We start from the raw sequence: 12325 nt of genomic DNA, 5'->3' as shown, positions 1-12325 counted from the left end.
TGATGATGATGATGTTATCCATTCAGTAGTGTCTGGCTCTTGGAGATTCTATGGTCTAGGTCACTCCACATCTTCTGATCTTGCATTAGTTCTTTGAGTTGTTCTACACTCTGGTTAGTGTCAGCTTTTTTTCAATATTAAACATTTATCATTTAAATTAGGTTTCTGGGGTCAAATAAATGTTTAAATCAGCTGCTATTGCCTTGGGGAATCATAAGAACTGCACGTATGTGGAGTGAGGTAGATTCTGTTCTCAGGATTCTCTACATCTTTATCCAACTACACTTCTTGAGCAAATCAGCTGAAATGTAGTACCTCTGTATAATTTAGTTTCCCAGCCCACAAAGAGTCTACTTTCCTAGCTATGCTAATAAGAATATGAATTGTGAAGAGCAAGGATGACAGCAACTGTCGCATTAACCTGTATCAACCTGGGCAGTACATTGCTTCCCAAAAACTATGCCTGCAGCCTCTAGAGACTGAGAATGTTCTGAAGAAATTCTTTGTTCAAGTGACCGAGAACACTGATTAAATACATAAAGAGTTATCCTACAAGCTGCAACTGATTTCATCAAAATTCAAATGTGAAGGAAATCAACTGTGGTTTTTATCCTAGCCTTACTATCACTCTTTGGGGAGAACAGTTTTGGAGATAACTTTTTAGAAATCAGCATGCTTTTCAAAAAGTAAACGTGAGCCCTTGCCAAGAAAAGTTGCATTCTCCAACTCTATGTAATGGCTATAAATCAACTTCAGGAACCTGAAGACTATGGACATCAATAACCAGAATCCCCCAGCCAGTATGCTGGATGTATGTTCATTGTTCACTGAGCGCATGTGCATTGAAACAGCATGCTGGCTGAGGGATTCTAGCAGCTGAAATCCACACATCTTCAAATTGTTGAGGTTGAAAAACACTGCTCTAAATCATTCTCCTTCAGTACAGGAACCCACTTAGCATTCTCTTCATTTATTTTATTTTATCTATTTATTTTTCATGCCGCCCATCTCCCCTACAAGGGGACTCTTGATGTGAAACTGACAATTGGCTAATACAGTATAAATACAGAGGTAGGTAGGCAATACAACTGCCTCAAGTTAACTTATTTTACAATACATTTTGCAAAATGTAATTGCAAAGAAAAGCTCTAAACATATAGAGGAAATCCAAGAAAGACTTTTCTAATATACTATTATTAAGTTTTGTCCACTGTATAATCACATTTATGTCATATGGGTCTCTGAAGAATTGGCGCATTAGATGAGAGTGACAGATTGTTGGGAAAGCAATGGACATGCAAACAACCACAACAATGTCCCTCTCCAGCATTTATGGGTATATTTGATCACCATTTCATTTAGAAGGCAGACTGGCTGTATATTTTCTAGCCCACCAATGATTAATAGGCCGATGAGAAAACACATATCCAAAAGCTTGTAAATGTTTTTCAGTGACCCATCTGGAAACTTTTATAACAACTGTTTAAATATTTCATAAGTTGGTTCCCTAAATACCTTTTTTTTCCTGCTGACCTAGCTCTGTATTATGCAAGAATGTACAATAAATTGGAATATAGCACATTTTTCCACATTGAAGTGCACCAAACTGGCTGAAGCCTTGGGTTTTATTTTTGCTTTTGTTTTTGTTTTGAAATTGCTACTGACCTCATTAAATAAAAGCTTCAAGATTTGTGAGTACAGATACATTTTCCTCATCCTTGAAAAGCAAGTGTGCTTTAAGATACAAATAAGGCACCTTTAATATATCAATCATATTACTGGAGTGAACACAAGGCTTAATTTATATGCAGAAAGCATAAGCATGACACAAGTCCTGATAGAAGTTAAAAGAATAATTACCATTATTTATCTAGATGGCTGACAAATTGGAACATTTTTTCCTTCTTTGAATTTTTGAAAGAACATTGTGTCACAGCACAAAATTCTTATTTGATCTAACTTCAACTATTATCAATAATAATTTGCCTATAATAATTTGCCTATTCACTTCTGAAAGTGTTCTCTAATGTCTTTTTTCTTCTCAGGTTAAAGAAAAAAATAAGATATAATTGCACATAAGCTCCTGTTTTCTACTACCAAGAGTACAGTGTAAACAATTAAGGGTGAGATGGAGAAAAATACATTAGTTTCTATTTATACACTGAACAATGAAAGAAACACACTGTTCCCGGATTCATCAGATATATCAATTTTGGATAGTTACCAAATAAGAATCCTTTCCAGCTAATCACACCTCAGTTTAATACACCAAAATATGAACAAGCTTTGTGCTTCTCCATATCAGTCACAGCTTTTTTTTGGATACATCCACAGATAAATCAGACTACAATTTCCAATTTTATTCCTTCTGGAAAACCAAGGTTCATGGTTCATGGACTAGCCCAGTGGTGGGTTGCCCCCGGTTTGGACCGGTTTTATAGAACTGGTAGTAAAACTGGTGGAAGGCTCCGCCCACTGACCTGGGTGTCATCATAAGTGATCTGCGCATGCTACCTTTACTACCAGCGCATGCTACCTTTACTACTGGCACGATGGGAATGGTAGTAAAACTCACCCCTGGACTAGCCACAACAAGAAACTTCCTTCCCTCCCTCCCTCAAATTCCTGCTGGTATTTTACTTTGCTTATGGGAAGCTTTGCAGAAAGAAAGTCAATGAGGAAGCCAGCAACAATTTACAAGTCCAAAATTAGGCAGGCAAGGGTCTGCTGCTGGCTGGGGGAGGGAGGGAGGGAGCAAAGGTGTGTATGTGTGTGGAAATATGGGTCGGGAAACATACCTGGAGGCCTGTGAGAGGTGCTGTATAAGTCGGGACGGGCGCTCAGGTTAAGTAACATGGGTTGGAAATGGTGTACAGAGGTGTGCAAGAGCTGCTGCATAGATCAGTGAAGTTGAAGTGGCATGGGTCGAGAATGGTGCATGAGGATGCATAACAGGTGCTGCATGGGTTAAGGAAGGGGGGTTAAGAGGTGGTGCATGGGTTAACACAGGGGGACAACAGGATCAGGAATGCTGTGTGGGCATGTGCAGGAGATGCCACACAGACTGGGGAGGGGTGAAGGTCAGGGAAGCTACATGGGAGTGTGCAAGAGTTGCATGAGTTGGGAAAGGTACATAAGGAGGTGGCATTGACTGGGAAGAGTGTACAGAGGTCCTTCCTCCCTGTTTCTCTTTCCCTCCCTCCCTCCACATTTCCAGAAGGCTGGTAAATGGCTGCTGCTGGGTGGGGGGAGGGAATAAGGGATTGTGAGAGTGTCTTGTGAGAGTTGGAAACTGTCCTGGAACACTGAAAATGAGGAACACCTGACTAGCAGCCACAACTTCCCCAAATTTCATTCCCTCAAGGAGTTCCAGATTTTGGACTCATTCTGTAAGTTTCCTTATTTATCAGATTTTGAAACCGCCCATCTCCCTCACAGTTAATTCATTTGAGGTACTGTGGTTCAAAAATTGTTGCCCTATTATGCACCATTTCTCCCAGGTAAAAGATACAGAAGGAAAAGTTTTAGTACTATACAGATATTCTCATTAGCCATTTTACCAACTTCCTCCTCTGAATTTACTTTTTAATTTACCCGCAGTAATTGCAACCAACCCACCCACTCGAAGCCCTGTTTAGATGTTACAGAAAGAGTTACATTCACCGCAGCCGCAGCTTATCTTCAGGTTATTCTGCAGGCACCCATGCATTTCAGCAAGGGATATTTGAAGCACAGGCACAGCAAATGTAAGACAATCAATACCCCCCCCCTTCTTTCTCTCTTACACACACAGATAATTTGAAGGTAATTGTTTTGGGGGGGAATCCTTGACTTCTTAAAATAAATATAGCATTATAGTGGGGAAAAAGCACCAAAGCATTAGAAACAACTGAGTGGGAAGACAAAAGAAATAACAAACTCACACATTGGTTGTGAATACTCCATAGATCAAATCCTGTTCAGGAAGATAAAATGTGCTTTGCAGTTCATTGTAGTAAAAAGGGATTTCTCCAGAACGGGAACAATTCAGCCGAGCCTTCATGAAAGTTGTCCATGTATCTTCCAACAAAAATCGTCCCCCAATGTCATTTTTACAAACTCTGGCCACACGAGAATAGACTGTTTTTCCACAGTCATGCTCTACTGCATTCTCACGGAAAAAGAAGTAAGTGAACAAACCAATGTCATAGGCAGCAATGAAGTTGGGCTCTGGAGAAAAATTAAACCATAAAACACAGTGAGAAATACATTAAGAAATTGGGCTTTCTGTATGAAGTATGGACAAATGCTCACAAGAGACGTGAAGGAGAAAAACAAATCTTTTCCAGAACATCTAAGAAACACAAGCAAGTTATGGTCTGATTCTTAAAAGCACATCAATAATTGATTCCTCAGCATCAAGAGATAAGTTACATGTTATAAATAAGCCAACAGTATCAAAACATAGAGGCAGAACACATACAATCTCACTGTTATTTTTGCTCTTTGGTTGATGTTTTTTCTCACAGAGTTGAGTTGTGCATTCATTTTTAAATCATTAGGTTGAGGGTTTATGTATGATGGGATACTGTATGTGAGTACAGAGACAGCAAACACAAGTAGTATTACTTGCTTGCCTGTTGGTTTGTAGTTAATGATGATGCACAGAAATTCCCTGGAGATATGAAGAGCTACGTGACACTGTTGCCAGCAAAGTCCACCAGAGTTCAAGGAGATTTTCAAAAGGAGAAAGGTTCCTACAGTGCAAGCCTCAGAGGGACGCCCTTTTCAGCCAGCTAATTGATTAAATGAATAGCCATTAAACTAAACAGCCTCATTAATCACAACAGGCAAGTATTTTAAGGCATTTTGCAAGATTCTTTCAACTAACACATACACGAGACATACCTTCTCTCAAATGTGAATATACATTAATGGCCTGTAGCCAAGTGCACCTTCATTCCATGCCTATTTTATTCTTTTCCTTGCATTCAGCTACCTCCAATAAACAGCAACACCTGACTTTCATCATTTGCACTGATTCTCCCATATCCCAGGGATCTGTACCAATGCTACACCAAAAGTGCTTTTTAAAAGGCAACTGGACTTTGTTTTTTTTTCTTGAAGAAGTTTCACTTCTCATCCAAGAAGCTTCCTCAACTCTTCAACCAAGAGCTGAAGAAGCTTCTTAGATGAAAAGTGAAACGTCTTCAAGAAAAAAAAACAAAGTCCAGTTGCCTTTTAAAAATCACTTTTGGGACAATCATGACCTGGATGACTAAGAATTTCCATAAACATTTACCAATGGTGCAGTTTTCGCCAAAAAAGTGGTCTCACGAATTATTTCATTATTGAATTATTTGGGCCGCATAATTCAACACCCTGGTGATAGCCGTAGGCCCATAGTATGTCTTTTGGGGGGATGATCCCATATGTAGAGGAGATCAAATAAGTAATTATTTAATATTGGAAATGATCAGATGATTTGATATTTTTCTTTCAAGACAGCAAAATTAAATGCAAGTCTCCATAACCCAAGCCAAAAAACAACCAGAAAAAAATGGAAGAAAATTACATTGACCAAAGTAGTATGAAAGAAAGCAGAAGGGTTTTAAAAACATCTCAGTCTTAAAAAGTACCCAGAACACTTTGTTAGTTGAGTGAATAAATCAGCCAAACAGTACAGCAAGCTCAGTTCCTCTCTTTCCCACTGGAATTGTTTCTAAACATTTAGAAATGTTTTTTTTAAAAAAAGAATTCCTAAAGTCAGATGAAGTTGCCTGAGTCAGAGCTGCCATTCTGAAACCGCCATTCTGAATTGTCTTTCACAATACAGCACAATCTTGAAGATTCAGTAAGGGGACCGTACTTTCACAAAATAGACACAATAACATTCTTAACAGCTGCCTACACCTAAGGAACGGCTGTTCCCTCGAGATTTTGTTAAAGTCTAACCCTGAGAGGTCCTATAAAACTTTTTTTTTGCCTGAGTCAACTTTTAATGGAATAGTTAAGTAAGAATAGTTAAGGAATAAAAATTCTGAATTTGTATCTGCTAGTTGGCTGGCATATGTCTGTGTAATGTGCCACAGCAATGGAAACTAGGTATCTATTTACAATTTTAGAAAACAAAAAAACCTTTTCTCAGCTTTCTCATCCATATTTAAAGTACAACGTTCCCAATTGTAATGAGAAACGTGTAAACGTTGCATATTGACATCATGAAAGAAGCATCCCTGATATTATGCAATCTTCATATCAAATAAAAAAAGCTTAACGTTAAATTTAAGATGTTTTCAGGAAAAGAGGGCTAAAACTTTAAAAAGCTGAGTCAGCACGGAATCTTTAGGATATAAACAATATATTAAATTAGGGATACATGACAAATGCCTATGCTATGCAGAGGAGCCAACTGTGGCATTATGGAGAACAGATTTACTTATTTCTAAAGGGATGGAGAAAGGGGGTGACATGTACTAGCTTTGTCATATAACCATGTAAAATCACTGGAAGGGTGTTGCTTCCACTAAAATCTGGAGCAGCTAGGTTTTAGTGGAAGATTTTAGCCCCACCAGATTTAGTAGTGAGAGCGTATTCCAGGTCGGGAAACTGTGAACCTTCTAAACCAAACTAAATAAATAAAACCCTAGGGAATTCCTAGAAGTTTGCATTTAGACAAACCAGCTATCAATTGACACATATATTTATGCACTATTAAAAAGAGACAATAAAAAAATTAAGAAGGAAACAAAAAGATCAGATTACAGCTTCTCCAGCAGTTTACACCCAGATAAACAGGGATTAATACCAGAGAAACAACTGAGCAGAAAACAATACCCTAATCAAGAAGCTACTAGGGAGGAAGCCACTTCCTCACCAACACTGGCAGGCAAGCTACTGTATATAAACAAGGAATTAACCTCACGCTTGCAAGCACTGATGAAGTTACCAAGTTGCATAATAAAATGTCTGCAATATTATTTGATATGGGATTTATTTTATCAATGGATGGAGAATAAGAATTGGAGATAATTGTGATATAAATGGATGTTGAAACTTTTGGAAATAAACTAGCATGTTTAGTGATAAACTGAAGAGAGGAGGAGCACAAAAAATGTTACCGACTGATACACTGTCTTTAATTGTTTGGAATGATTATGTTTTTAAGTTTTGTTTTTGTTTTTGTTTTCTTTAAAAAAAATGTCTGCAAGGAAACTATCAAGCATTAAAGGCTCCACATTATGGGAAAAGCTAGCTCCTTTGAGCAATCAATAATGCTAAGAAAGGTTGAATGAAGGAGAAAAGGACAACTATTAACAAGGTGAAAAGACTTGCTTCAGCAGCAATGGGAGAAATCATTGAGAGACTTAAAAGGCCAACCTGAAGGGCCAAACAGATTATTCTGGAGAAGATCTATCTATATGAGCAAAAACTAAGAGTTTTTGGTAAACCACAGTTATAAAGTAGACATTCTGCAATGCTTGGGTACAAACCATAAAACAACCCTTTGGGACTTCATATAACATGAAAGTGCCAAGCTGTCCAGCATAGGAGCTTTGGTTATCAGATTCACTATAGGGAAAAGTATAGCTCCAGCTCCTTCCCCACTTGCCTGCCTTCATTGCTTGCTTGGTAAGTTGCTGTCATGTACAGGGACAAAGAGGCCAGGTGGGGACCTTCCTCCCCTTCCTCTTTTGGGCAGTTTTCGAAAGAAAGGGCTGGGAACTTAAAGCCAGGGTGCCCCGCAGGCCCCGCCTTGCCCACCCCCGCTGGGAGCTCTGGGCTGGGCAGTGATTTGGCTTTCCCAGCTGGCCATGCCCCCGATCCCTGCCTGCCCTTCCCGCAGCTGGTGGCAGAGAGGAAGATGAACCAGGTTGAGCCACAGCTGTTCAGCCCCCTCCCCCAGCCCACATCTCGCCGCCGCCCAGACTCACTTACCGTAGCTGCCAGCAGAGGGGGACAGCCAGGAACTGTGAGGTTGACTGTCCAGATTGCCCCTTTCCCACCCACCTGCCCGGTCAGATTGTGGGAGTGCCTGGCCTCCCAGCTGCCCCCCCTGCCCTCTGGAATGATGGCAGCTGTGAACATGGGATTGTCCGGCAGTGGGGAGGGAGAAGGAGAAGGGGGAGTCTGCTAGCAGAGAGTGGAGAATGTGAGGTTGGTGCTTCTGGGACAAGGGGAGCCGGGAAGCGTCTGGGTCCAGTTCACCTGGCCTCTCTTCCTCTCGCAGCCGCATATCCTCCAACCGGCATGGACAGCAACTATGGCCTCAACATGTGTTGCCAGTGCTTCTGTTAGTACATTGACGACATCGGCTTCATTAAGGTGAGGGAGAGGGCGACTGTGTAAGCCCCAGCCATGTGCTTTTGGTTGCCCACTGACCCGTCAGTGATACCCCCTTCGTTGCCCAGAGTTCCCTGGCAATGCCCATGACATCTTCTGGCTCTAATCGTCATGTGCAGGCTAGGGAAGTAAATCTGAAAATGTATATAATGTTCTAATGTACAGAAGTTATAGTTAAATGTATGGCAGAAAGTGGACTCTGGATGTGTTAGGGTTAGTGTATGTGTACAGTTTTAGAAGAGCTCTGTGTGTGTGTGTGTGTGTGTGTGTGTGTGTGTGTATGTACATATGCATACAGTATAATAGTACCTAATGTATCTTTTTGTATGCTTATGAACACTCTATACTATGTAATATATATGTACCCATATGGCATATATACATAGGATTAAATAGTGTATTTTGGATGTTCAGTAGTAGTAAATAAATAGAGAGGGAAATTGTATCTTGTTGAGGCTTTTGAGGTGAGTGGCCAGGAGGTGGGGCTGGGTGTGATAAGTGACGTTGAGTTGGCCACACCCACCCAGTCACGCCTACCCAGCCAGTCATTAGGGTAGGGAACCGATTGTTAAATTATTTGAATCCCACCACTGTCTGAAACACTGTTATTTTGAATGTGGCCTCAAAAACTAAATATGGTCCCCTGGAAAAAAAAAGATAATGGTGAAATCTCTGTTTGAATAGATTTACAACTGAGGAATCCTGTATTTCTGAAAGACAAAGCACCAACAGGTTGAAAGTGGCCAGGGTGAAAGTTCTTACTGCCTCTTATCTCATCATAATAGAAGGGTAAACTAAGTTTTCTAAGACTGTCCAGTTGAACTAAATGCTCTTCACTGCACCAAGAGTTCTTACCGTTAAGCCATTTAGAGTTGTACTGTGCTGTTCTAAGAGGTGGGATGTTTCCAAGGCTGCGATAAATGGCTGGATCCCGTCCAGAAAAGTCAATGACTGTAGCAGCATACAGTTCTCCCTGGGATGTGATCACAGCTGTTGAGTTGTGCCGGGGGTCATAAGGGCAGCGAGCTACCCCATTTATTTTTTCAATTATTTTGCTAAGATTTCCTACCTGTATTTCAAAAAAAGGAGGCAGAAGATAAAACAATGAGGCTAGTGACAAACCCCCCCCCCACAGCTGACCAAACAAAACATGTGTAAAATCTCACTTTACTGTAACTCTGGAAGATGCTATATGTACTCAGGACAAGAACTAGGATGAAAGGATTTTAATGATCTGCCATGGTGTAGCACACTACATCTGTGCCCTTGCACAGAGTTAATTATGTTTTTATTTTTAATACATGCACAACCAGGACCTAAGGGGCAGGGCAGGGAAAATAGCCCTCCAGATGTTACTGAGCAGCTTCCAGCGGCATTCATTATTAGCAATTTTGGGTGAAGTAACAGAATGTTGTAAGTCAATGGTATCTGGAAAATCCAAGGCTCCCCATCTCTTTTATAAGGATTCTCAGGCAAAGTATTATTGTCCTAAAAAGATTCATTCCATTACTATTTCTGATTCTCAACTGATTAACTTTCTATGCCAGACCCTGGATCTATCTCAATTCCAAGGTCATATCTTCATCTTCTCAAAATGGTCCAATGCATTCTTCTCATCTAAGTCATCATCTAAAAGACTGTAGTTCACCCACTTCAGTTCTTCATTCATACATTGAAGCTGAAGCTCATATTTCATATGGAAGATTTTAGCTAACCCCTGATATTCCATTGAAACGGGAAAAGAATGTACTGTTATGTCCCTCAGGCAGGGCTCTGAAGAAAGTCCTACTCCTGGAGATACACTCAATCATTCCAAGTATGCAAGACTGCTTCTAGGGATCCTGGGACACACAGAAGAAGGGCCTTAATGACTATCACAAAGCTCTGGGTTTAACCCAGAAACAACTAGAAACAAGTTCCAGCAACAGAATTACATATTCCTTTTATGAAATCCTACATTTTGAATTTAGTTTTTTATTCACTTTAAATATTTGTCTGGAGCATTTTGGACCAAGAGTAGTTTTTAGCATTTTCCAGAGCATCTCCCAAGCAGCTCTATACAACAGTACAGACATGATAAAGTAATGAATACAGATGTAATTTTTAGTAGCAAGTAGAACTGGCCCACCTACTTATATTGCAAAAAAGGTACACCTCAGGATGCTGGATAATCCAACTACAAACCTGGACTATTTACAATTTTTTAATTAATTGCAGCTAGTTAATAATTGCAACTAGTCCTCTTTGTATTGTAACATATGCTGCCCTTTGTTACTACTTTTTCCTTGTTCTCTCTTATAGTTGCACCTATTAAATTCAATTAATGCAATACAAACGGCGTATCTCATCTCTAGCATGATTTATAAGAAGCAGGGCGTCCTTTATCATACTTCCACTCTTATTCTCTGGCACATCCTGAAAACGGAAGAGTACAATTTACCTGTCTGCTGGAACATACTGGTGAAAAAGCATTTGTGCCACAAGTGAAAACCTTCTTGCCATAAACAATGAGAACACGAACATAGTTTTGGCATTCCTCCTAAAGCAAAGACAAGAAAAGACATGTTACAGAAAGATAGCCAATCTAAGCTGACACTTGTTAAAGTTTAGTTCCAAGCAAAGATATCAAATAGTAACTGATCTGTTGTTGGGATCTGCTGCTGATCTGGGAATGGAACATTCTGAAGAACACTGTAAATACTTGTATAGCTTAGTAGTTTCTAGAGGTGTTCTAGCTCTGAAAAAAAGCTTGTTTTATTCAGAATGCCACGTCCAGAATATCTCCAACTGCTTTTGGTTTGGATGACTTACTTCCAGCAACCACTTCTGTGCCACTGAGCAGTATGCTTTGGGGGAAAATGGAATATTCCAGAGTTCTCTAGCATGCTCTGTTGCTGCATTCAAGAATTCTACATATCCTCCATTTCGCACTCTGTTGTAAATATCATGCTACAGTAACACAGATGAGAATGTCTCTATATCAGTGATGGTGAACCTATGGCACGCGTGCTGGAAGTGGCATGCAGAGCCATCTCTCTGGGCATGCCAGCCATCGCCCATTGCTCTTCTGGGCACCGGCGCACCAGCCAGCTGGTCTTCGCACGCATGGGAGTGCTGGAAACTGGAATAGCAGTTCTGCGGCAGACATGCTAAATTCAAGACAGATACATCCAAAATTATGTATTGGACTTTCCCAAGTTGAGTAAAGTACAAAAGATCAAGGTCAATCAATCATGATTCCTCATCAGGATTCTGAAGATGATGATGATGATGAGAAGGAGGAGGAGACGGGTGGGAGTATTTTTCTGTACCCCCAAAGGGGGGGGAGAAGAGGAGGCAGGGGGAAGAGAGGGAGAGGGAGTACTCTTGTACATACTCATGTACGCCTCTCTCCTTTTGCTGGATTTCTATTAACTCTAAAGAATTCCTCCCTTCCACTCCCATCATCATCATCCACTTCAGAATCCTTATGAGGAATCATCAGGATTTATCATCAGGAATCAAATCACAGAATTCCACGCTTTCGGGCAACTCTTTATCTGTATTCCAAAGGGGGGGGCGGGAGAGAGAAGGCAGGGGGAAGAGAGAGGGGGAGGAGGCATTTTGGCAAACTCTTGTACGCCTCTCTCCTTTTGCTAGATTTCTATTAACTCTAAAGAATTTCTTACTTCCACCCCCTCTAGCCGATTTGTGGGGTGCTAACTGTCCCGGGCATCAAAAAACCCAGGACGAACCCTCCTTCTGTGTATCGGCCGCTCTGAAGCATGTAGGACAGAGTGGCCATGGCCCATTGCCCATGGCGAATCATGGAGTCGTGTCAGCCGAGGAGAATAGCCAGCGGGGAATTGCCCGAGGGAGGAACGCTGGCAGAGAACTAGGGGCAGCCAAGGCTATGAGACAAACAGTCCTAGACCGATTCAGACTGCCCTCTTTATTAAGGGTTGCAACCAGCTGAAGAGAAAGCACTTGCAAGGAACGCTGAATTACAATTAACAAAATTCAG

At 40.7% G+C, this 12325-nt stretch overlaps 1 protein-coding gene across 1 annotated transcript in view; it reads right to left on the bottom strand.

The window, feature by feature from the left end:
* Window positions 1-12325, bottom strand: part of SEMA5B (semaphorin 5B) — a 188520-nt gene that overhangs the window by 94793 nt on the left and 81402 nt on the right. The window contains exons 5-7 of the mRNA XM_070957086.1: window positions 10763-10861; window positions 9178-9391; window positions 3924-4209 (exon numbers count right to left, since the gene is read on the bottom strand). Coding sequence (XP_070813187.1) covers window positions 3924-4209; window positions 9178-9391; window positions 10763-10861 — 599 coding nt within the window. The remainder of the gene's footprint in view (window positions 1-3923; window positions 4210-9177; window positions 9392-10762; window positions 10862-12325) is intronic.

The sequence above is a fragment of the Pituophis catenifer genome, unplaced genomic scaffold, assembly GCF_029215685.1.
Source record: "Pituophis catenifer annectens isolate HBS135680 unplaced genomic scaffold, rPitCat1.0.hap2 SCAF_1, whole genome shotgun sequence".
NCBI classification, from domain to species: domain Eukaryota; kingdom Metazoa; phylum Chordata; class Lepidosauria; order Squamata; family Colubridae; genus Pituophis; species Pituophis catenifer.
The sequence above is the reverse complement of the archived record's forward strand: the minus strand, read 5'-3'. Positions and strand labels throughout refer to the sequence as shown.